This window comes from Podarcis pityusensis (genome assembly GCF_964106645.2).
Source record: "Podarcis pityusensis genome assembly, chromosome: 14".
In the NCBI taxonomy this organism is placed as follows: Eukaryota; Metazoa; Chordata; class Lepidosauria; order Squamata; family Lacertidae; genus Podarcis; species Podarcis pityusensis.
In genome coordinates this window covers 45,833,769-45,860,528 of record NC_138039.1, presented here as the reverse complement: position 1 = coordinate 45,860,528, position 26,760 = coordinate 45,833,769, and the positions used below count along the sequence as shown (strand labels likewise).

General features: G+C 42.9%; 1 protein-coding gene across 8 annotated transcripts in view; it reads left to right on the top strand.

Annotated features, from left to right (window-relative positions):
* The window catches only part of NEO1 (neogenin 1), a 108,755-nt gene that overhangs the window by 34,075 nt on the left and 47,920 nt on the right, over positions 1-26,760 (top strand). For all 8 annotated transcript variants that reach the window (XM_080980265.1, XM_080980264.1, XM_080980262.1 and 5 more), the window contains exons 2-7: positions 4,882-5,199; positions 15,902-16,177; positions 16,678-16,831; positions 17,810-17,946; positions 22,683-22,837; positions 23,638-23,758. In XM_080980265.1, coding sequence (XP_080836391.1) covers positions 4,882-5,199; positions 15,902-16,177; positions 16,678-16,831; positions 17,810-17,946; positions 22,683-22,837; positions 23,638-23,758 — 1,161 coding nt within the window. The remainder of the gene's footprint in view (positions 1-4,881; positions 5,200-15,901; positions 16,178-16,677; positions 16,832-17,809; positions 17,947-22,682; positions 22,838-23,637; positions 23,759-26,760) is intronic.

Here is a 26,760-nt window from a genome sequence, read left to right as displayed (position 1 = left end):
CTAAGCTATAGCTTGTTTAGCTTATACGTAAATCCAGCACTGTTCCAGGAAAACATGTTTCTCTTTTCCCAGGCTTATTTTAATAAATGTAAGTAGTAGTAGTAATATATTTATGTGTGTGGAAGACTGTGGTGGGAGGAAAAAAATAAATAAAAAACAGGACATGTTTCTATAATCTCCTGTAGTGGGAGCGAGACTGTCAGGTTGGGCTTTAGGACCCACCAGCAGCAAAGACAGGAAAGAGATGGAGCTCCCAGAATACCTCAGTCTGCCCTGCCTTTGCAGCAAGCAGTACATGTCTTCTGTTCATGTTCAGTAAAATGTGGCATGTACTTTCAGAACATAAGTATTTGTTTTGATCCCTTCACTTCTGTTCAAAGAGGAAGTGATAAATGCTAAATATGTATATGCTTGGAAATATCAAAACAAATGTTGGAAGGAAAATTCAGGAATTAATTTTCAAACCTGAGTGCCGTCCCCCTTCCAGTTTTTAAGAGAATCAGGAATGAAGAAGATGTCCTAAATAGCGTTCAGCACTTGTTTACTTTATGAAAGTCTATTACAACTTTGCAAAAAAAAAAAAAAAAGTTTGTGTTCAAATGTTTTAAATTTTAAATTTGTTCAGTTTAAATTTTTAAAGTTCAGTTTCATGGAGTAAGAACTTGAAATTCTTATCATGGAGTTTGCTGAATGAAAAATAATTAAAATTACACTAGTGACATCCATTGTTTATCCCCCCAGCTTTGCTTTAGCTGTTTAACAATGAGATATGGGTAGGTTTTTTTAAAAATGAATGAATGAATTGTTGAATAATTCATTCAGTGTAAGGAACATTGCTGAAATTGACTGCATAACATAGCTGGGTATAACATTTCAAAATCTCAGGTCCCTACCTCAGTTTTTGGAGATCAACACCATACTTTAGGTTTGAGCCTTGTTGAGCAAGAAATGGGAAGGAATGCTCCAATAGTTCCCCTTTGCTTAGCTAAGATAGAGGAGACTTCTTAATGTCTTGTCTTACTTTTCTCATCGGTTAGTGGAAGTCAGCAATGTTGGAGTTGTTGCCTCAAAGAACCTGGAGCATCTTGAAGTGGCAGTTCCCAAAAGATCAGCCCTCTCTTTGCTGCTGCTCAGCTGTATCAACTACAGTGGAACCTTGGTTCTCAAACGTAATCCGTTCCGGAAGTCCGTTCGATTCCCGAAACTCTTCGAAAACCAAGGTGCAGCTTCTGATTGGCTACAGGAGCTTCCTGTACTCAAGTGGAAGCCAGGTCAGATGTTCGACTTCTGAAAAAATTCGAAAACCGGAACACACACTTCCGGGTTTTCGGCATTCAGGAGCCAATTTGTTTGTCAACTAAGCCATTCGAGAACCAAGGTTCCACTGTATATGGGAATGCACACATGAGAGTGAGTACAGGTTGGACACACTTACTTGGGCTATGTCCACTATGTCTACCCAGTGATATGCTGCCCTTGGTGTATCTATAAAATGTTAAGCACTTTGATTTATATTATGTATTTTTTATCTTTATTAACTTTTAAATTTAAAGTTCACCACAAATTCATTAGAAAAGTGTGAGGGACACAGGAAATTGGGTGTGTGGGAGAGGCAATTTTCAAAGTATGCATACTGACACTTCCAGAAGTTCTAAGGTCCTACCTTCTTGTGCCAATAAATCAGTGGCACCATACTTACTTTGACTTGTGGGTTGCCATACCAGTAAGGTTGGGTGGGACCCACTGTTCTAATCACATGATTAAAACTACTTAACATATTTGCCCTCCCTTCTGTTGGAAGGCAGTATACATTAAGGAACTGTATACCGAGAATATGATTAACTTGAAATGTGTATTCACCATGTTATTCCAGTCAGGTTATTTAGTTAGCCCTCGTTCAGCAGAGAACAAATTTCTTAGCAAAGATACTGTTAGTCTTGAATGTTAAGGCTCTGTTGCAATTAAAGGCAAGTTACCTTTGATTAAACTATGTGAAGGCTACGGCAGCTTGGGGAAAGCTTCATGGAAAAACATTAATATTCTCATTTAATGTAAAGTATATTTACAAAACAATTTAATTTCTTGTATGACAGACCCTGGTTACACAATGAGGGATAAAGCTTTTCTAGAAAAAACAGAATATATTGTATGTTAAATTATTATGGGGAGGATGTGGCTTCACTTTAAATTTTCAGTGTGAGAGATAACATGCAAAACTTCATAAGACTATAAAAATTGTTTTGCTAGATTAGGCCAAGGGCCATCTGTTCCAGTGTTCCAATGCCAAGAAATAACAGCCAGGTGGCTCTGGGGCTTCAGGAGTTTATATGCAGGTCATGATAGCAATCCCCTGTTTGCCCCCAGCATGTGGAGTTGAATTAATTTGTCTTGGCAAACAGGTATTGGTAGACTTAGCTTTAAAAAATGAGGGAGAGGGAGAGGGAGAGAACGAGAACAATAATAGCAATAGCAATAGCAATAGCAATAGCTAGCTAGCTAGCATCCAACATATTTTGTGGTAGTGATTTCCTTATGTCAGTCAGTGAGTAGTCTTTCCTGAACCTAGTGCTGATCAGTTTCATTGGATGACCTATTAGTTCTGGTTTGCAAATTTTGAAAGACATGGGGTTATTTCTGAAAATTGTCAGGTTCTTATTTCCCCTCTCTGTAACATTAAGTATCATTTACTCTTTGCCATGTTATGGAATCCTAATGTTGCGAATTTTTGGACCATAGTAGATAAATTTTGAACTAGAGGCAGGGAAATGCAGATTGTTGTGATGAAATGACATAAGTTAAATCAGTACTGCACATTGGTGGTGAGAATAAAAACAGAACATCAGTAAGTTATTTTGACAACAGTCCTGTTATACCATAACATGTAAGTTCACTCTGTCTGTAGAGTATATTCTCCAGTCTCTATGCCATTTCCAGCTTGTTGCTACCCTTTTATAATAAGGTTACCAGATTTTTTCAATGAATCCGGGGACACTTTTTGAACTTCCTACTAAATAGATGGAATTTGTCAGGGGACTGATTTGTAAATCTGGGGACTGTCCCTGGGAAAAGAGGAAATCTGGTAACCTTATTTTATAATCTTTCTCTTTGGACAAGATGGGTAATATTTATGGTTTGCAACTCAACAGGACCCTTATACTGGCCTTCTTCAACTTTGTGCCTTCCAGATGTTTTGGCTAACAACTCCCATTGTCCTTCACCATAGACCATGTTGGCTCAGGTAGTCTGGAGGGCAGCAGATTGCAGAAGGATGTTTTACCGTATTTTTCGCTCCATTGGACGCACCGGACCATAGGACGCACCGGATCATAGGAGGGGGAGAACAGGGGAAATTTTTTTTTCCTTGTTCTCCCCCTCTAAAACAAGGTGCGTTCAAGGTACATTCACCAGAGCTTGTGGGGCTGGCGCTTCCCCCCACCGCCAGCCTCAAATATCCCTGAAGCCTTTGGAGCGCAGCGCCCCGCTGCCCTGCACAGGTTTGCGCGCAGCCGTCCCCAAGCTAGAGCAGCGAAACGGAGCCCTCCGTCTCGCTGTTCTGGCTTGGGAACAGCCTTGCTAGCTTCTGCAGGACAGCGGGGTGAAGGCACCCCGCTGCCCTACAGATGTTTGCGCGCAGCCGTCCCCAAGCTAGAGCAGCGAAACGGAGCCCTCCGTCTCGCTGTTCTGGCTTGGGAACAGCCTTGCTAGCTTCTGCAGGACAGCGGGGTGAAGACACCCCGCTGCCCTGGAGAGGCTGTGCGCGCAGCCGTCCCCAAGCTAGAGCAGCGAGACGGAGCCCTCCGTCTCACTGTTCTGGCTTGGGAACAGCCTTGCTAGCTTCTGCAGGACAGCGGGGTGAAGGCACCCCGCTGCCCTGCAGAGGCTGTGCGCGCAGCCGTCCCCAAGCTAGAGCAGCGAGACGGAGCCCTCCGTCTCGCTGTTCTGGCTTGGGAACAGCCTTGCTAGCTTCTGCAGGACAGCGGGGTGAAGGCACCCCGCTGCCCTACAGATGTTTGCGCGCAGCCGTCCCCAAGCTAGAGCAGCGGGACAGAGCCCTCCGTCTCGCTGTTCTGGCTTAGGAACAGCCTTGCTAGCTTCTGCAGGACAGCGGGGTGAAGACACCCCGCTGCCCTGGAGAGGCTGTGCGCGCAGCCGTCCCCAAGCTAGAGCAGCGAGACGGAGCCCTCCGTCTCACTGTTCTGGCTTGGGAACAGCCTTGCTAGCTTCTGCAGGACAGCGGGGTGAAGGCACCCCGCTGCCCTGCAGAGGCTGTGCGCGCAGCCGTCCCCAAGCTAGAGCAGCGAGACGGAGCCCTCCGAAGTGCTCCGTCTTCCTGTTCTGGCTTTAGGCTTAGTGGCGCAGCCTGCATTCGCTCTATAGGACGCACATACATTTCCCCTTAATTTTTGGAGGGGGAAATGTGCGTCCTATAGAACGAAAAATACGGTATATTATCAAGCAGCTTAAGCCAGACTTTGGACTTACAAGCCATATGCCTCATGGCTTATACTTCTAAGTAACTTGCATCTACGTGTGTGTGTGTGTGTGTGTGAGAGAGAGAGAGAGAGAGATTTGTGAAATATATACATCTCTGTAAACATATGCATGCTAAGCACGATTGCCTATTTAACCACCAAGTTCATAGTCCTTTCTAGAACCTATGGTAGTTTCTTCATGAGATGGAAAATGTAAATATTTTTGATGATGATGATATATATTGGTTCCGTTACACAGGATATCAAAGCATATATTTATTTCAAATATTTACTACCAAAAGCAGTTAACATATCAGAATGTAAGGAACAATATTCAATTGTTGTAAAATAAATATTTAGGATATTTGAGAAGCATTTAAAAAATCTTCATTTCTCTTGTGTTTTGCAGGACCCACAGTGAGGACTTTTACTCCATTTTATTTTACTGTGGAGCCAGTGGACACTCTGTCAGTTAGAGCTTCATCTGTTATACTGAATTGTTCAGCTTATTGTGAGTCATCTCCAAAAATCGAATGGAAAAAGGATGGGACTTTCTTAAACTTGGTGTCAGATGACCGACGCCAGTTGCTACCAGATGGATCTTTATTAATCAACAGTGTAGTGCATTCTAAGCACAATAAGCCTGATGAAGGCCATTATCAGTGTGTTGCAACTGTGGAAAGCCTTGGAACCATTGTAAGCAGAACAGCTAAGCTCACAGTAGCTGGTGAGTATTTTAAAGTTGTTTCTTTTCGTGTGCTTATCCCATCTCACAAATGTTGGCCCCTCAGTTCCACAGACAACATCCTGCTGCATTGTATGTGAAGGGATTTTTTTAGACTTTCTACCTGAGAGGTCCCCCCACCTTACTATCGCAGTGTATTTGGTGTGCTGCTGCACAGGCAATTCCCTAACACACTATCCACACAACAAGGTTCAGAAGTCAGTTGCTCTGCATAAATGATAGTGAAGGGCCAAAGGACTGTTCTTCTTTGTTTCTCCACATGTGTTTTTGTAGGTCTCTACTTTACTTATCTGTTATATTTCATAAATGATGTGGCATTATGCAGACTATTGCATGCTACACCTCAGAATTTTATTTTGTCACAGAGAATGGAGAAACAAGGGGAAAAGAACCTTATAGTAGTTTTTAGATTGGAAAAACTTGACTAATGTAGCTTTTTCTTTCATTTCCCTAATGAACTATAAGCTCCTCTCAGGGTTGTTTTCTTTGCTTAATAAAAAGCTTTGGGTAATGAATTCCTTCCACAACCCAGCAATATTTGCTGCTTTTTAAAATTCAAACATTGCGTGTATTAAATTGTGACAAAAGGAAGAACACAAGGCACCAGTGCTTGATTTTTATCTCCAGTATAATGAGTTTGATGGCCCAATTAGCATAAACGGGTCTGTCCTGGGCTTTTGCCTGACAAGCTTGATGGTCGATTGGGGATGTAAGGACTTTAATGGTCCTTAATGACTTGGAATCTTCTAGCCTTGGGAATTTTACACCCTTGAGAGTTTGGGGAAAGGATAAGCTGGGTAGCAGGGAAGGTGTTGCTGTTGCTGTATGGTAATCTGATTCAGGCTTATTAGTTAATACTGTATGCTTCAAGAATTCCTCCCCTCCACCCACTTCCATCTTGAATATTTGTAAATTAACAAATGGTAAAAAGAGACTAGTGCATTCTCCTTATACAGATTGTAGTATTGCCCCTGTAGCATTGTCTCGCTGCCCACGGAACACAACACCATCATACATCATGTCATGTCATGGTTTTTATCTTCCCTGCTGTGATGGGACGATGAGCTGCTTGTGTGTAAAATCCAAGTCCCTCAGAGTTTGGTCAAGTTTGCAAACCTCTGTCTGTAACGGAGCCCCTTAAACATGGCTCCGTCAGTCGCTGGCAGATTCCGACAGTGGTTGCTTTCGGAATCGCTTCCAACATAAAAGCTCCTTAACGGAAACACGTCTTCTGGACTCTCTGCGTGACAGTTTCCGGCGAGGAGTGGGTGTCCCTACAGGAGGTCCTGAAACCTCCCCACTGCTTTCGCTGGAAGTGTCTCTGAGCCATCCCTCCAGCTCACTTTCCCTCAGCTCAGCTCCTCTCCCCCTACTGGTTCCCTCTTCAGCTGCTGAGTCTCTCCCAACCTGTGTGAGCCCTTTCACTTCCCTTCCTTCCGATGGCAGTTCCCTGACATCCACCTCCCCTCCAGGGCCCCCTTCATCCCCTCTCGCACCCTCCTCTACGGGCGGTGAGGAGGCAAAACCCCGGAATGAACTTCCTTCATCTTCCGATGTCTCGAACACTTCTCTCCACCTGTTGCGGTTCCTGGTCTCGAAGTACTCCTCCTCCTCAGAGTCCATCTCCCCTTCCCCTTCCGAGTCCGAGAATCCTTCCAACTCCTCCTCCTCATCGGTGGTCCCAAAGTATTCCCTCCGGAACCTCTCCACAGGCTGAGGTTTCCTTGGGAACCTTTGATGGAACGTTTCTATCAATACCTCGTCATTGATATCTTCTGCCATTACCCAAGTGTTTTCTGACTCCGGTTCTCCTTCCCACGCTACCAAATACTCCACCTGATCCCCCTTCCACCTGGCGTCGAGGATTTCTGCCACATGGCTGCTGCATTCCCTTTCTTCTATGACCGGTCCCCGAGTGGCCATCCCTTCTCGTCCCCCCTCATACGGTGACAGTAACGACCTGTGAAATACTGGGTGCAGTTTCATGTGGTTGGGTAACCGGAGCCTGAAAGCCACTGGGTTGACCTGTTGAATGACCTCAAAGGGACCCAATCTCCTGGGTCTTAATTTCTTACAGCCTCCTTTGAACGGCAACCCTTGGGTTGACAGCCACACCCTATCTCCCACCCTTATGGTTTCACCTTCCCTTCGGTTCTTGTCTGCCTGCCTCTTGTATTCTTCCTTCGCCCTTTCTAAGTTGATTTGGAGCTGACGATGGATTGCTTCCATTTCTTCTACAAAATGCTCGGCTGCCGGGACGCTCCACCTCTCCCCTTCTCCCCCTGGGAAAGCCCTGGGATGACACCCATAATTAGCCAAGAAGGGGCTCATCCCTGTGGACACATTCTCGGCATTGTTGTAGGCAAATTCCGCCAGCGCCAACTTTTCTACCCAGTCATTCTCTCTGTCATTGACATAACACCTCAGGTATTGCTGGAGGACACCGTTTGCTCTTTCCGCCTGCCCGTTGGTTTCAGGGTGCCGGGCAGTCGAAAAGTTGACCTCCACCTGCAGTAAGCTCATGAGCTTCCTCCAGAACCTGGAAGTAAATTGTTTTCCTCGGTCTGAGACCACCCTCAATGGCACCCCGTGCAACCTAAAAATGTGTTCTACAAATAACTTCGCTGTCTCTTCCGCCGTGACTGCATGCGAGCAGGCTACAAAGTGGCACATCTTTGTTAGTAGGTCTACCACCACCATGATGGCTGTTTTCCCCTTGGACTTCGGCAGATCAGTCATAAAATCTATCGACACTGCCTCCCAAGGTCGTTCTGGGGTTGGTAAGGGTTCTAATAGTCCCGCCGGTGCCCGCCTCTCCCCTTTGGCTCGCTGGCATTGCTCACACCCTCTTACATACTCCCGTACATCTTCCCTCACCTTAGGCCACCAAAATTCCCTGGTGACCAACCACATGGTTTTGTGTTGTCCAAAATGCCCCGCCGTGGGGCTGTCGTGCAACTGCTTGAGTACCCTCCCCCTTAAGTCTCCTTCAGGGATATACAGTGCCCCTTTGTAATACAAAGCTCCATTTCTTTCCTCGAAACCCCCTGGTTCCTCTCCCTCACCCCTAAGACCTCTGAGCTTATTCTGGGCGTATTCATCATTCTCTGTTTCCTCTACCAGTTCTCTTTGTCCCACCAATGCCGCCCCACACACCCAGCGGTCCTCTGGAATGACATGTCTCTCTTCGGGTGCTCCCTCCCCCTCCAAATATTCAGGTTTGCGTGAGAGAGCGTCCGCCCTAATGTTCTCTGGGCCTGGCACGTAACAAATCTCAAAGTTAAATTTGGAGAACTCCTGGGCCCATCTCACTTGCCGTTGGTTGAGCACTCGTGCCGTCCTCCAATACTCTAGGTTCTTGTGGTCAGTGCACACTTGCACCTTATGTTGTGCGCCAATTAGCAGGTGCCTCCATCTCCGGAACGCCTCATGAATGGCTAGTAGTTCTCGGTCATACACCGTGTAGTTCCTCTCGGATTTGTTCAGCTTTCGCGAAAAAAAGGCACACGGTCTCCACTCTGACTCCTCCTTCCCCGGCTGCAGAAGCACCGCCCCAATCGCTCTGTCTGATGCGTCAGTTTCCACTCTCATCGGTTTTTGTAAATCCACATGCAGGAGTTGTTGTTCCGAGGCGAAGGCCCTTTTTAGTTCCTCAAATGCTCGCTCCGCCTCCTCAGTCCAAACGAACTTCTTCTTACTGCTGAGACAGTCCGTAATGGGCGCCGTCAGGTGGGCAAAGTTTCGGATGAACTTACGATAGAAGTTCCCAAATCCTAGGAACCTCTGCACATCCTTCCTTGTTTTGGGTGTTTTCCATTCCAGCACCGCCTGGACCTTGCCGGGATCCATGGCCAATCCCTTGTCTGACAGGCGATACCCCAGGAATTCCACCTCCTTGGTATGAAACTGACACTTCTCCAGTTTCACCCACAGCTGGTTGGCTTGCAGCCTGCTCAACACTTCTCTGACGTCTCTCACATGCTGCTCCTCATTCTCAGAATACACCAACACGTCGTCTAAGAAGGCCACACAATTCTTGTAAAGCAAAGGCCCCAGGACGTGGTTCATAAACGATTGAAAGCATGCGGAGCCTGCTTGTAGGCCGAAGGGCATAACTAAATATTCAAATGCCCCTAAAGGGGTGAACATGGTGGTTTTCCATTCATCCCCCTTCCTTATTCGTATCAGGTTGTACGCCCCCCTTAGGTCCAGCTTTGTGAAAATCTTTCCCTTCCGCACCCTTGTCAAAATGTCGTCAATCCTGGGCATAGGGAAAGCCACTGGTTCTGACACTGCATTTAAGGCCCTGAAGTCACACACGAGCCTCGGCTTGTTCGTGTTTTTTTTATCCACAAAAAACACTGGGCTGCCCCCCACCGCCCTGGACTCTCTGATGAACCCTCTCTTCAGGTTCTTGTCAATGAACTCTCTTAGCTCCTGCATCTCTCTGTCTGACATGGCGTACAGCTTGCCTACAGGGAGCTGTGCCCCAGGGAGTAAATTGATTTGACAGTCAAAGGGTCTATGCGGAGGTAGTTGGTCAGCTTCCCTTTCGCTGAAGACGTCGCGGAGATCTGCGTATTGTCGTGGTACCTTCACGTTCTCCGTTACTTCAGTCCCTGCTAGGGTGGCTTGGGCCCCTGCCAAACCCTTTCCCTCTTTGCAGTGTTCTAAGCAATGTGCTGAACCAAAAGAAACCACTCTCTGATGCCAGCCCACCAGCGGATCATGTAACGCTAGCCAGCTCATCCCCAATATAATGGGAGCTCCTCCCAAGGTGGCCACATTAAACGCTATCAGTTCGGTGTGCCTTGCCACCTTCATTATCATTGGGACGGTCTGCAAGCTGACTTCTCCTCCCAACAGCTCCCTGCCATCGATCGTGGTCACCTGCAGGGGGTTGCTTAAAGGGATCGTCTGTATCTGGTGTTCAGCTGCAAACTCTTTGCTCATGAAATTGCAGGAGCTGCCTGAGTCCAACAGCGCCTTTATCTTTAGAGGGTGTCCGTTTGGCAGCTCTAGCGCCACTTCTATCACTAGGGCGGGTTTAGGAGGTTCTGGCGTGGGCACTTTCACTGCTCTTTGGCCTGGCTGCTGTGCCCCGACGGTGGCAGCCAGGCGTTGGCTTTTACTTGCTCCGGTATTTCTTCCTCTCTTCCCTCCACAGCTCCTACCATCCCTTGCCATTCCTTCCTCCGGGGGCAGACTCTGGCAAAGTGACCTGGCTGTTGGCAGAGATAGCATTTCCGGGCGCCTTTTCCCTCCTTCTTTCCCCCCTCACTGGGCTTTGAAACTGCGCGCGCGCGCGCTGTTCCGATTTCCATCGGCTCTGCCGGCGGGAAAGTTGGCTCTGGAATGTCTGGAATGCGGAACTCCTTCCAACGTTCCCCCTTCCCTTCCCGCCTCTCCAATGCTCTCGCCTCCTGGCGCGCTCCTATGGTCAGCGCTGATTTGGTCAGCTGGTCCATAGACTCCGCCCTGGGCGCCCGGGAAAGTTCGTCTTTCACAGCCGAAGAAAGCCCTTCTTCAAAGAGCATTTGAATGGGTTCCGCCGATAGATCCCACCCCAATTTATGGATCAACATGGTGAACTCAGTCCAGTACTCACGGACAGATCGGCTCCCCTGTTTGCAAGCCATTAACTGTCTGCGCACCACTCCCTGTTCAATATCGCTGGAAAACATCAGATCCATGGCGCGAAAGAACTTCATCGTGTCCTTTAGGACGTCACTATTCGCTGCCATCAGGGGTCTAACCCAGTCTCTCGCCCCCTTTTCAAGATGCCCAATCACGAAAGCCACTCGTGATTCCTCGTCAGGGAATTCATCAAACTGCAGATTGAGGGCATATTGCATCTCTGTCCGAAAGCCATGATAGTCTTTGGGCTCCCCCCCAAACTTCTGCACCAATCCTGGTACCTTTCTGGCGAGCTGGGTGTCTTTCCCCTTTTTGTCTGCATCCTGAGCCCTCCTCTCCTCAAGCCTCGCCGTCTGCAGCGCTAGCTGGACCTCCAACACCCGGTACCTTTCTTCCAGGCTTGGACCCGCTCCAGCTCCTGCTTCTCCGGTTCCGGCTGGGTTGCTCATGATGCCTTCTCCTGCACAAGCTGCTCACGGAGACTGTCGGAATGCTGTGATGGGACGATGAGCTGCTTGTGTGTAAAATCCAAGTCCCTCAGAGTTTGGTCAAGTTTGCAAACCTCTGTCTGTAACGGAGCCCCTTAAACATGGCTCCGTCAGTCGCTGGCAGATTCCGACAGTGGTTGCTTTCGGAATCACTTCCAACATAAAAGCTCCTTAACGGAAACACGTCTTCTGGACTCTCTGCGTGACAGTTTCCGGCGAGGAGTGGGTGTCCCTACAGGAGGTCCTGAAACCTCCCCACTGCTTTCGCTGGAAGTGTCTCTGAGCCATCCCTCCAGCTCACTTTCCCTCAGCTCAGCTCCTCTCCCCCTACTGGTTCCCTCTTCAGCTGCTGAGTCTCTCCCAACCTGTGTGAGCCCTTTCACTTCCCTTCCTTCCGATGGCAGTTCCCTGACATCTGCCATCATGATTATTACTGTGAGGAGGAAAAGTGCAATACTTGTGGAGCTTTAACAAAGCTTCAAAACTGGCAGTAGGTTCCTGCTGCTTGGAGCTTCATTCCTTTAATCTGTGAAGCAGTTTCAGTCTTTCAAATTGACTGCAAAGATGAAGAAGAGATGGAGGGTGCTACGCATGTGCCCATCAGAATATTTGGTTCCTATCACTCCCTGTGATACAGAAAGCTTGTGGCCTTTGCTGAGTTTAATTGCTTGTGTTATAGACTAATTCTTAAAATATTTCCTGGATCACAGTGAACAGAAAATTTTAGTTATTGCTTAAGTTCTATAGAGAAAATGGTTGGTGGATGACAATATTTACCTCATCTAATGAGATGAATCTACAGCGATATGTTACTTACAAGAACCCTAGTTGCAGAGTATTATTATTAGTTAGATTTTTACCCAACACCTTTGTCCAAAGGAGCCTAGTGTAAAGCATTACCTCTGTGTAATTTGCTATATTTTGTGACCAGCTATTATAAAATAGCTGCTATTGTGGAGTAGGAGGGACAAGGCTGAAAAAGATCTACTTTTTCTTGTGCTTTTTCTGAGATGAGCAGCAATTGGCGAAAGGCTTGCCAAGTAAAATAGTTGGATTACGCAAAGGTAACAAAATTTAAAGCTAAAATTGTAAAATCAAGAGGAGGAGAATTCAGACTTTTAGTCCTGCATTAAAAAATATTAAGACCACATGGAATATTTTCACTGCTATCAAGAATGGGGCTGGTTTCACATTCTTTGGGAGTGAATTATACAGTCAGGATGCTGCCATTGGAAAATTTGGAATTTATGTAACAATTTACATAATCATATAAATGCCTTGTATCCTTATAACCTTGTAGGATGAATAGATGCAAGTGGAGGCTAATGCTGAAAGAAAGTGGCTTGTCAGATTTTGTACATGGTAGAGGGAAAATTTTAATATGGGTTTCATGATTTGCAACTGAGCTGTGTAGACTATGTCAATTCTCATTTCTGTTGAATTAGGGTCATCAAATGTGATAGTGATAGTCTTTTGTGGAGTACTAACTAATCACTTGTATACAGCAGTTAGTGGAAACTTTGACTGTTCACTTTCACAGAGTATGTAGTGGTTATAATTCATGGACTGTATATTTAGGGTTGCCATACAAATTTCCTGGACATATATGGAATACTGCAGTCGGCCAAACAAAACTCAATAACTTTGCCCTCGCAAAACAAACAAACAAACAACTTTGGCAAAAAAAGCTCAACAACTGTCACGAAGCACCTTATTCTAATATGGGACGTATATGAAGAAAATGTTACTTTAAAATGGACGTGTGCAATAACTATTGTCAGCAGTAAAGCAAAACACTGTACTTATATGTATTTAAGAATAAATGATAAAAACAATGGCTGACACTTCAGATAGGAGCTAAAAAACCATAAACCTGGTGTTTCAGATGTTTTTCTTTTTTCTCCATTTTTTATAAACACATGCTCATTTCATTTTTGTTTTTACATAATCATACCATGTTGACTTTTTAATGGGAATTTGTGTCCAGGAAATGTTTGGCTGAGACAATAGCCCTACTCTAAAATATGACCTTGTTTCCTCACCTCACCCAAAACATGGAATAACTGAAACAGTTTTATAATATAGGAAACTAAATTTTAGAACTTTGGAATCTTTAATTAAATTATAAAGTTTAATGCCTCTCTGGGCTCCTTTGAAAGGAAGGGTGGGATAATTTTTATAAATAAAAAAATTAAATTCATTGTCCACTTCCCTTTTCTTTTAAGTCAAATACTTTTACAGTTGATTTATTTATTTAATATTAAAATATTTATGTACTATTCATAAAAAATCAGGTTCAAAAATCATACAGTAAACAGAACAGGTAACTTGCCTATATCCTGGATATGGGAACCACCCACCCAAGGAACCTTAGTCTTTCCATGAACCTCCTGAGATCTATGGATATAGGGTGGTATACAAATATAGTAGTAGTAGTAGTAATAATAATAATAATAATAATAATAATAGTAATAATAATAATAATAATAATAATAATAATAATATAATAATAATAATAAATCTTATGATGAAGTAAACCTGTGTGTCATCAGTATACTGGTGACACCTTGCTCCATAACTCCAATAACCACTCCCAACTGCTTCATCTAGATGTTAAAGAGCACCGGGAATAGGATAGTACTCTGTGGAAACCCCATTGCACAAGTACCAGAGGGCCAAAGAACACCCACCCAGTGCTACTCTCCGAACTCACCCCTTAAGCTACAAACAGAACTACCATAACACAATGCCTCTGATATCCATCCCACTGAGTGGGCCCAGGATGATACCATGGTCAATTTTTGCTCCCGTAAAGTGCTCCTCCTCCCCGGTTGAGAGAGCCCCGCCTCTGCTCTTGCTTGCATGTGAGTAGGAGTGGGATTGGGGCTGGGAAGTGTGAAGCCTACCCTTCGCAGCTGAGTGAGCCCCGACTCCACTCCTGCTTGCACTTGTCTACTGTTGCCTGGTCGGTCTTCGGGGAGTGAGGGGCAAGCGGGCAAGGTAGCTCGCCTGCCCCCCACACCAGTGAAGGCAGCCTGGCCAAGGAGCCCCAAGGTCCTTGCTGCTCGAGTGTGAGTGGCAGGAACACTGGGGCTGGCTCCACTGGGGGCAGGAGCTCTCCCACCCCCAGTGGAGCCTGGCCAAGGAGCCTGAGTCCCCTGCTGGTTGTGTGCGAGTGGCAGGGGACTCGGGGCTCTCTCAGCTGAGGGCAGGAGCCTTTCTGCCCCCGAGGTGAGCAGTGGGCTGGGGCCAGCTGTATTGGCCACAGCAGCCCATGAGGTGTGGAGGTAAAAGCGCCTCAGCTCCCATGATGAGAGCTGTGGCAGTTTCACCGGGCACATTGCCGGCTGGAGCCAATGCAGCTTTTTTCAACATTGCAGTTTATCACCAAACTGCGATGTTTGGCTGGCGATACACTGCGGTGTTGAAAACCCAACATTGCCCAGCCCTAGATGTGACACTTACTTTTGTACAGTAGGCTACTTTCCAACTGTACAAAAAACAGAGGTTTCTATACCCCATCCCATCGCTCCATTCAGATAAGCAAAAGGCATTACAGTGGTACCTTGGTTTGCATATGTCTTGGTTTGCATACGTTTTGGATTACAAACACGTTAAACCTGGAAGTGCGTGTACCGGTTTTCAACCTTTTTTTGGATTACAACTCATTTTTTTTGGATTACGGACAAAAATTTTTGGAGGCCCCAGTTGTAGGCCTTGGCTTACAACCTGTTTTGGTTTACAAACGGAGCTCCAGAACGGATTATGGTTGTAAACCAAGGTACCACTGTATATCAATTCAATGAGACATTACAGACAGGCAAAAGCACCTGAGGTGGGTGCAAAGGTTATTGTGGGATGTGACCTGGGGAGGAGGTATGGCCTATAGAGAGCCCCAAAGCAGAGACCTGGAGGGCTGCATTTTGCCCTTGGCCATGAAGTTCCCCACCTCTGCATTAAGGGATGTCATCTGTGCAGATTCCACAGGCTGCCTCATTCCCTAAGACTGATTCACTGGCAGAGATGCTATATATGTCTCCGTTGCATAAATTGGAAACATGGAAGTAGCACATAGTTAAAAGCTGTCTAAATGGATTTATATATATTTCATCTTAATTGTTGAAAGGGGAGAAGGGATATGTTTTCATATTTTAGTATGGCAATATTTTCCATCTGAAATCAGGAACTTTACAGCTCTTCTACCAGTTTTTAAATTTTGTTCTGCTCAATACAGTCAGTGCAGAACTTAAATGATATTATTATTTAGTTAAATATGTAACTTAGAGCAAGTACATGAGCTAAGTATCCATTATTTCATTCTGGAGTAATGTAATCAAAGGGGGCTTGATAGCTGAGCTTGTGGACAAACCTATGCTTCACAATAGGATATGCTTATGAACAATCCTGGACAGTAGGCTAATGAGTCAACCTATTTTTCATAATGGAAGTATAGTTGACATTCTGCTGCATTGTAAGCAAACATATGACTGCAAGAAAGAAAAAATAAGGAAAAGTACAGATGCACAACCTTACATGTGTTTTTTTTCTTTTCTTTTTAGGACTTCCAAGATTCATCAGTCAACCGGAGTCAGCATCAGTCTATAGAGGAAACAGCATAGTTCTTAATTGTGAAGTAAATGCTGATCTAGCACCCTTTGTAAGGTGGGAGCTAGATCATGAGCCACTCTTTCTGGATGACCGCGTATTCAAATTGCCAAGTGGAGCTTTAATTATTAGTAATGCTACCGATGAAGATGGCGGAACATACTGTTGTATTATTGAAATTGGTGGTTCTCCCAAATACAGTGATGAAGCAGAGATTAAAGTTCTTCCAGGTAAAGGCATATGTGCTCAGATTTTTCTTTCCTAGATTGCAACTCACTAGTAAGATTATTTAATTGCTGGCAGATAGGTTCTGTCAAGTTGCTCTTTGTCATTTAAAGTTAGCCATCTCAGTGTATTCTGTAGATCCCTGGGAGTTGTACTTATAAAAGCTTACTTTAAAAAGGCTGGTTTTCTTTAAAAAGGACTCTTGAATAGTAACATAATTTTCTTGTAATGAACTTTTTTCAAGAGACTTTTGCCTATGTCAAATATTTTTGTCTAGTATAGTTATTTACTGGTGGTGGCCATTTTCTGAGAAAAGTTTCTAACAGAAATTGCCTTGGTTATTTCTTGGCAAAGCTTTAGTTGTAATGATCAGTATGTATGAAGAAGCAAGTCTGGAACAGCCTGGACTAGAGCATTGCATCCATAATTACTGTGTTTTGTTAATATCACTTTACATTTATTTTTACTATAATAACCTTGGACTTTCTTATCTCAATATTTACAGAATCTGAAGTTGCCTCAAATCAGGTGTTCCTGAGACAGCCTTCTTCACTTACCAAAATTACTGGGCAGAATGCCGTTTTGCCATGTGTTGCTACAGGCATTCCCATTCCTGTTATCAGATGGACAAGAAATGAAGAAGAGCTTGTTACAGAAAGGTGGGTAGTTGTTCTGGTGTTACATCAGCTCTTACCTCTCTGCTACCTCTTCCCATCCTAAAAACCCCTACTCTCTGCCATGTTTTATTGATGGAGGAAGCTGATTCTTCTGGGAGATTGCCAGGTGGGCTTGTTGTAACTGTGTAAGCACATTAATCACAACTCAATTGGACTAAGTCTGACTTTCCTTTTGATAGTGACTGCTATGTTATATGACAATGACCAACTGTCTGTTCTGTTGCCTATGTAATTATAATATGTTTAAAGCATAGATAAAGGCTGCAAAGCTCAAGTGCCTAAAACATATAATTCTCATATTTGAGAATTCGAGTGCCTTTTTATCTCTGCAAAAAGCAAGCCCATAAAAATTAACTTAGAAGGGAATGTGGTCAGCAGATAAAGACCTGGGGCCTTCCAGCTGCTCACTGACTCAGCAAAATTTGCACATTGAGCACCACAGCAGCTGGTTTTGGAGCTTTCAGTCCCTGAACTAGGCCCTCAGTAGCTTGTCTTCAATGAATAGAGCTGAAACACTATTTAAAATTTGATATTAAGATCTCATGTCTGCCCTAGCAGTGTGTTTCCTGCAACTGTTGCTGCTGCCAGTACTGAGTGGAAGCTGAAAACAGCACTGTCTGTAAGCTAGATGAAATACTCAGTTCTGTGTAGAATGGGTTACGTTAAAGAGGAGATAGTGGCTTGACTTGACCCTTTTAAAAGCCGCTTAGGTCTCTAGAAACTCATATAGGAGATCTGGAGGAGTATGTTTCTGCTGTACTAAATGCTACTGTAACACTTGCTTCTGGATAAATAAATAAATATGTTAAATTGCCTCAGAAAATTGTGGCACAGGCATATTCTGTACAAAAGTTTTAAGAGATTGAATGTCTTTTGATTTCTGCGAAGAACAAGCCCTTAAAAATTGACTTTAGGAAATTTTCAAAAAAACAATTCACCAATCTGTCCTGTTTTGCACAGTTCTAAAAATTATTTATTGCTGGCTGGAGGGACTCTGAAGATCAACGATATCACAGAAGATGATGCTGGAACATATACCTGTATTGCAGAGAATGGAAATGAAACAATTGAAGCTCAAGCTGATCTGATTGTACAAGGTATATAACTACTTTTCAAGAGATTACAGTCAAAACCACAAATTTCTATATCTTAAAATTATGTACTGTTAATGGGGCAGAGGAGGTACAGTAATTTCTACTGATTCCTATAATTAAGGGTTAGGCCAGGAACCAACATTCAACATACACTAGCTCAGTGCAATGTAACTGTTGCTTGTTTTGCATAATGTTTAGTATTTCAACAGCTCTTCCTTCCTTCCTTGATAGCTTAGTGAGCATTTGGGGCAGGGTGCCAGAACAAACCAGGATAAAACCAGGGTAGTGGGTTCAGATGTAATGAGAAACCATGGTTAACTAAAGCAGAGATTCATAAGCTAACTTCATATTCTGGTTTGTGGGCTACACAAGCTATAGTTACTTAGGTTTGAACCTCAACCCCAGCTACCCCCCTTGACAGCCCCCACAGCTCTTTCTACCCCCAGTCATCCCTGCCTACCCGCCACCCGATTGCCATTCCCCCACAGTTAACCTAAAAATGCCCCATCCTATCCCTTCAGCAAGCACTCCAATCCCAATGGCCTAAAGCAGAGGGGAATGAACAGGAGAATGTCTTTACCCCCTTCACACCATACTGCTCCGGGTTAAAACACTTTCTGCTCTTGGCAGCAGGATTTCAGGATTGGGGCAAGTTGTGAAGGGATGGAGGAGTTCTGGGCAAACTGGGTAGTGGCAACAGCAGTGATGAACAGCCCTTGCCCAGGTAGTGTGTGCATTCATGGGCAGCGGGGTAGTGGTAATGGCAACACAAGGGACGCGGGAAGACCTGCCTGGGCCCACCTGCCTGCTCAGTTGCATGCTTGGAGAAAACACAGAAAGGTTGGAGTAGTCTAGTTTCTCACAAAATAAATGAGAATAGTGCCTCAGAATTTTGTTTTCTACAAATGCCAGAAACTTGCTTAACCACTCCCCACCCCCCCAAAAGTAATCAAAGCATTATGGTTTACACAGTGGAGGAAGGGGGGAAGCAGCCACCACCCTTCCCCTGCAACCCCCCCCCCCAATGTCTATAGGTCTAATGTGTTAAGATTATTGTGCAGTGTTTTCCATGTTAGGTTCATGTGTAATACAAAGGTGTTGGGACAGGGTGGGGGATGTAGTCTGATCTCATTTAGCCACTGAAAATAAAATGGATGAATTTCCTTTACGTAGATTATCAGAAGGTGGCATTCATTTAATCGGTTAAACACAGGAAATTACATGGAGACAGACATATGCTGACAAGGTTATAAGTTCACTTTTCAGCTGGGGAATACTTTATATTTCTCATTCCCTCTACTTGGGTCTCCAGAGTTTCCTGTAAATATTATGACGTAAACTACATAGAAATGGTTGGTTTCCAGTTGAGTTGTATGACATCTTTAAATCTATCTATTTTTAAGAGTTTTGCATTAAGCACAAAATACAACAGACTGAGCAAACATGTTTTGAATTCTGATCATACAGATTTACAGAAGAAAGTAAAAACTTGTACTGAGAAATTTAAAATTTAAGTGCATTTTTACTTCTCCCACTTGAATTAAGCTGGTAAAAAGCATTTTGGCCCCCATTGCAACCTGCGTATTTAGACCAGCCTTTCTCAACCTTGGGTCCCCAGATGTTGTTGAACTAAAACTCCCATCACTCCTAGCTAGCAAGGCCAGAGCTCAGGGATGATGGGAGTTGTAGTTCAACAACATTTGGGGACCAAAGGTTGAGAAACACTGATCCAGACGGACCACAGGGAGTCAACTCCCAGATGTGACAGGAATCCCAGTTCCCTCCCAAGTCACAAAACCAGCTGATTCAGTCATGTCTGAATTTCATTTGTCAGCTTGCATACATCTAATTCCCAAACATGACCAGTCATTGGAAGACTACATTAGTAGACAAGGCTAGATGAAAAGCAGGAAGAGAGGTGTGTGTTACCAGTATTCTGCTAGCACTGAACATCATACAGAAATATAATCTCACCAAGCTGCCATGTATTCATATTGAACACAACTTGGGAACACAGCAACAACTTGTAGAACCACATTGGAAGCATCCCTAACCATGTTAGGTAATTACCCATCACCACCCTTGAGCATCCTCTCTGCCAATAGTGGGCAGAATTTTTAACAAGCAGTTCCCTAAATCCCTTCCAAACACAAAGTTGTATTCCCAAATAATTTCATGATCAGCTGCATCAAAGCTGCAAATAATTCTAACAGGATTAATAAGATTCAGTTTACTCTATTAGTTCCCTAGAGCAATTCTTCCTTGATTCACCAACTTTCTCTCAAGGAGAATCTAATCTCTTTTAATTTGCTTTTATTTTGTTACATTTTTAGTTAACTACCTTTATGGAATAGATGCAGAGTAGTTGCACTTATTTTCCGAAACTGTTTTAAGTTTCTTAACAGCGTTAAGAGACTTAAAACAATGTTATCAATGATACATGCCATTTTGCAAAATTGTTGCTTTTGTAAGGGTTATTGAGAAGTCCTAAGGGACAAAAAATATGGCTAAGTTAGCTGTTGATATGGGTCTAGAATATTTGCAGTAAAGACACTGATACTGAGTTGAGGGAATTGCGTTAGCCCTACATTTCAGATTTGTTGTTGTTGTTTAGTTGTTTAGTCGTGTCCACTCTTTGTGACCCCATGGACCAGAGCATACCAGGCACTCTTGTCTTCCACTGCCTCCCGCAGTTTGATCAGACTCGTGTTGGTAGCTTCAAGAACACTGTGCAACCATCTCGTCCTCTGTCATCCCCTTCTTCTTGTGCCCTCAATCTTTCCCAATGTCAGGGTCTTTTCCCGGGAGTCTTCTCTTCTCATGAGGTGGCCAAAGTATTGGAGCCTCAGCTTCACAATCTGTCCTTCCAGTGAGCACTCAGGGCTGATTTCCTTAAGAATGGATAGGTTTGATCTTCTTGCAGTCCATGGGACTCTCAAGAGTCTCCTCCAGCACCATAATTCAAAAGCATCAATTCTTTGGCGATATCTTAAAAACTGGAGCTTTATATATTATTGAAGCTTTATACCAGCTGCTGCTTCATGAAAGAGACCGTTTGCCAGTCTTGTAGGAGTATTTTTTGAACAAGACATTTAACGGCTTCCAGCAGAATATTAAAATGCAATGATATATTAAAATACAATACAATGATATATTAAAATACAGTGATCCTTTTGACCAAAGGCTCAGTTGCGGGTTGGAAGGAGATTTAAAAAGTTTTCTTTTCCCTTGGTATAAGAAATGCAACCTGTCGCTTATTCAAACTTGCCACAAATGAATGAAAGGCTGTCATAGTGTAAGGGTTGAAAGCAGATGTCTGAGGCCTTGACTTTCTTTTCATGGACTGCATAATTTCCATGTATGTAAGCTTAATAAAATGTGCATAATCTTAACCCATTACAGTAAATTCAATAGTTCATTATATATACTTGTTCTCTGGGTGACAGTGTCACTAGGAAAGGTGAAGTGGAAAGAGTAAACACCCAAGGCTGCTTTGAAATGTAATTGTCTGGTGCTAAAACATGCGATTTTCCAATAAAATTGTATTTTATGTAATTGGTTCGTTTGCTCTCTGGTTATCCATTTAACTTGTTTACCACAAACATCTGTACTTGTGCTTAATTGCTATGTGTACTGAATACTAATATAGTTAAGCTACAAAAATAACTTTCAAAAACATCTAAACTTGTAAATGGAGAAGAATGTCTAATGAATTTGAGTATTTTATGTTCAACTTCACGAAGAACATGGCTTTACTTACCTCCAACCCACCCGAGTGTACGGAAGCAAATAATCCTATGACAATTAAGATAAAAAACAAAACAAAACTTAATTGTATTAAAGCAAGACTCATTGAGGATGGAGTTCAGGCATATGCTTGAATTTAGCACTGGGAATGGTGTTCCCCTCATTAAACAGATTTGTATTCGGACCTGCTCATAGAAACTAAAAATATTACTCACCCATCATGTTATTTGATAAGCAAGACACTTCAGATTTCTGGTTGTTCTGTTATGCCTCTTGTTCCTTTCCCATTGCACAATTCTGTTTGGTTTAAGTTGTTCCCCATCTGCAACAGATCCTTTTAGTGCTATTGCAGCTTGGTAGCTTAATCCATTCAAACGTTAAAGGAACGGGCATTTGGGGCAGCTTTTATTTAGGTTCTGGTGCTCTGCAATGCCTTCTTTGCCCTTAATCATAATCTCCATTCTGTTGAAATGTAAAATAAATATTTAAAACTAGGGCTGTAACTTCAATTGCTACGTTAACCAGCTAAAGTTTTAGTTACTTAACTGGAAAGGCACAATTCTAATTAGGGTTACAAGTTTATTTTTGAAGGCTTTTATGATGAAGAACACTAAAGATGACTTTTCCTTCTAACAATGAGCAAGTTGCTTTTATTTATGAAATTTATCTTGTACTGTACTTGCATCCGTTTCTCAAAGGTATCACTTGATGTATTTTAATTTATTTAATCTGTTAAGAGGCAAATGATAAGTTAAAAGTTTAATAGATTGTCATTCCTACTGAAATTGAACTACTTGATTACTTGATCTTGAGCAATAGCAATTATTTTTGAAAGCTGGTAATCTCTCTAATAGATTTCTTTGCAACACATATATAGCTACAATATATATTTAGTCTGCTTCTCTACTCAGTTTTGTCATATGAAATGGTTGAACAGTGTATGCCATATTTGATCAGTAATCTGTAAGTGCTTGTCTTCCTTTTATTTAAAGCTCCTCCTGAGTTTCTGAAGCAACCCTCTAATATTTATGCTCATGAATCCATGGATATTGTGTTTGAATGTGATGTGACTGGGAAGCCAACTCCAACAGTGAAGTGGGTAAAGAATGGAGATGTGGTGATCCCTAGTGACTACTTTAAAATTGTAGTGAGTATATCTTTAGTATGTATCCTATGGCTTGATTTCCTTGTGTTTTAACTAAACGTATATAGTGCTAAATTGGGTACATTAATCAATGTATGCTTGAGCCACCAAACTATCGATTTTCATTTTTCTCTCTCCAATAACTGCATAGTCACAATAGTTTGAACCTAGATAGGCAGAAAGACCCTTTAAATTTAGAGGATCAATTTTGTGATGCGGTATGGTATAAAATATGTTGGTCATACAAGTTCACCCACACTTCTAATTGTACTTTATCAATAGAAAAAGTATGGCAGACCTTGCCAATGTGACAATAGGTTGCATCCTCATGCTAGGACACCGAAAGCTTATTCTAATGCCTCATGTGAATATGCTTTGTGAAGTATCTCTCCCATCTTTGGGGTGTTTGTTGCATTCCATTTGGAAAAATCAGCCTTCATCACCATCATCCTTCGGAAGGTAGGATAGAGGCACTCCTGACCAGTTTCATTTTCCATTGATGGTCTTTTTAGATCTTTTCAGGAGACCATTTTCAGTTAGACTAGAACACTGTTTGGTACATACAGCAATTCTGTCAATGCCCATTAATGGTTGCCAAATATTGCTGTTTTTCTAACAATTTGTGCTGATCTTGATGTTGTGGAAGTTGAGCACTGAAGTCCAAGAGCTCTTGAACACAAATGTAATTTAGAAGTGTCATGAGGCATAAAAACATCGTTTCCCCCACCCTTTGAAGCCTTTGTAGTTTCGACCTCTCCATTTTAGTGAATATTATATTATGCCATGTATGTGTTCTCTTTTAGAATGAGCATGACCTACAAGTTTTAGGTCTAGTGAAATCGGATGAAGGATTTTATCAGTGTATTGCAGACAATGATGTGGGAAACATACAGTCTGGAGCCCAGCTGATAATACTTGATCATGGTAAGAAACTAGGGTCATATATTGCCAAAAGTGGGGAAGAATAATTTCAGGTTTACATTCTTTTCCACAAGGAATTCTCTACTTCGATATGAGTGACAGCTGTTTGCTCATGTTATAAATGCATTATCTTTGTAAAATAAAATTTCTAAAAGGGTTCTCTTTAGTTTAGTTTGAAACAAACTTTTATATTGCAGAACATTCCTTCAACCTGTGAACATGATAGTTCAAAGACACACCATGATTTGTCTTTACTGTTGCATTTCATAACAATATAATAATTTAGCAAGGTAATTGGCATTGATAAAATGAATAATGATTACTTTTCAGTAGTTAAATTACATCTTAGTTATCAAAACTATCAGCTGTTAATAATAATAATAATAATAATAATAATAATAATAATAATAATTCTTTCAGTGGCCAGTTAAAGCAAATTCCTTTAAAAACATTTATGATACAATTTTAATATCATTCCAAAAAACCCTCATAACATTTATTAATCACAACCCCGTGCTGCGATTATCTGATATCATTTTAATTAACCAGAGCACTTGAATGCATGGCACTGGATTCCATACATTCAGATACTCTCTTGGTGGTTCATCCTTCAGCAGACTCTTGGAAGTGTTGTATAGCCATCCTGCAGGGAGTTTTGTGTGTGTGTTCTACATCATCAGAAGAATCTTTATTTGCATCAACCACTAGTCATATCAATAAAATAAAATAAAATGTACTGAAGATAGAGGTAAAAACTTAACTATACAAAATATATTCTGGAGGTTTACAGTGTGTGTGTGTGTGTGTGAGAGAGAGAGAGAGAGAGAGAGAGAGAGAGAGAGATCACAATGGGGAAAGATTGCAACATACAATCCTAGAAAAGGATGGCATCCATTTGACATATGCTTCTCTTGACAGTGGAGTAGGCTCCCTTACCCTTAGCCCTTCTATTGACTGCCAAAATTGACCTCAGACAAATAAAGACTTGTGGCTTTCGCACAATCTTTTTGTCACTCATCACCCGAAGATGTTGCAAAAGAAGGCCCAAGAGACCACCATAACCAACTGGATCAAGGCCTCCATCATCCTTGCCTATGATGCCCAACATCTACGGCCCACTCTGCCAGGGTAGTGGTGACTTTGGGAGCCTTGGCTGCTAATTCGAGAGATCGGTAGGACAGCCACCTGGGCACCCTCCTCATTTACCAAACACTACAAAATGGACATTTATGCCTCAGCAGAGGCTGCCTTAGGGGCAGAGTTTCCTTCAGAAGGTAGTTTCTTCTCAGCAAATGGCTTATAGGTGCTCCCCCCAGTACTTTGGGCTCCAGTAGATCCCATTGTGACTGGACCCAGTCATAACAGGAAAATGGGTCATTGGGTACTTAGCATGAAGGATTGTTTTCTGATAGACAGTAAGAGCCAGTCACTTCCACACTGCAACTTCCTCTCTTGTTATGTAAGCCTATATTCTGAAAAGGCTTCAGAGCCTTTCTCTGCCCTCCTCATCTCTCTGCCTCTGCATAGTTGTGCATGTTATAAAGTTTTAGTTTTCAAGGTTATTCTGTAATATAATGTTCGTTAAATAGGACTCCAAGGTTTCCAAAGGACATCTTTTAAACTTAGTCACCCAATGGAAACTAGAGAGCTCCAGAAAGTGGGAGTGATGGGAGGAGACAGCATGCAAATTCACCAGGTGGTTTTCCTGTCTAGGCTAGCAGGTCATCACTTGTCCATCAGAAAAAGATACTTCACAGTAAGTACCCAGTGACCCATTTTCTATTCGTGATAGTTTTTCAAGCTGGAGAGACATGCCTACAGCAGCACGTTGCTAAATGGCAAGTACATCTGTGTTATAGAGGCTGTCTGAAGGATTGTATTTCCCTATATGAGCCTGTCTGGGCTTTGAGAATTTTGGGGGAGGCCTTTTTCTTCATCCCTCCCATCTGCACAGGCATGTATGGTGAGGACACAAAAGAGGTCCTTTGTGGCTGCTCCCAGATGTGCGAACTCCATTCCATGGGAGGTCACGATAGCACCCTCTCTGCTTTCCTTTCACTGGCGAGCAAATTTTATTTGTTTAAACAGGTCTTTGGTCATGAACTGGCTATTGTGGCAGAATTTTGGAAGGGTGGGTGTTGTACTTGTGCTTTTGAATGGTTTTAAGGATTTTTTAAATGTTTTTTTTAAGGGACACGGGTAGTGCTGTGGTCTAAACCACGGAGCCTAGGGCTTGCCGATCAGAAGGTCGGTGGTTCGAATCCCCGCGACGGGGTGAGCTCCTGTTGCTCGGTCCCAGCTCCTGCCAACCTAGCAGTTTGAAAGCATGTCAAAGTGCAAGTAGATAAATAGGTACCACTCTGGCGGGAAGGTAAACGGCATTTCTGTGCGCTGCTCTGGTTCGCCAGAAGCGGCTTAGTCATTCTAGCCACATGACCCGAAAGCTGTATGCCGGCTACCTCAGCCAATAAAGCGAGATGAGCGCTGCAACCCCAGTCGTCTGCGACTGGACCTAACGGTCAGGGGTCCCTTTACCTAAGGTTTTTTTAGTGCTGTTTTTCATAGGACTACTTATTTACTTGCTTTTTAATATTTATATTTGTTTTTAGCGGTGTTTCTTTTAATTTATGCTGCGAAGTGCCTTGGGAGAGAGGTGGGATATAAATGAAATAAATAAAAAATAGAGCTGTGAGATTGTCTCTGTGGTTATGACATGGGCCTCTGTAGCATTCTACTATTATAAAGCATGACAGTTCTATTACAGTTTGTCCTATAAATATGGAATTTGTTAGAGAATCTTCTTGGTAAGCTGTCAAAGGCTTTTTTGGGGAAAAGAATAAAATCTAAAAAATTGCTAAAATCTAAAAAATGTGACTAGATGATTGAGGTTGCTGATATTTATATTTACACAATAGTATGCATGGCTATGCTTGATTTTTCTAAATCTTAAGAAAAGAATATTTTTTTTTAAAAAAAATAATCTTAATGAGGTACTCTTTGCTTTT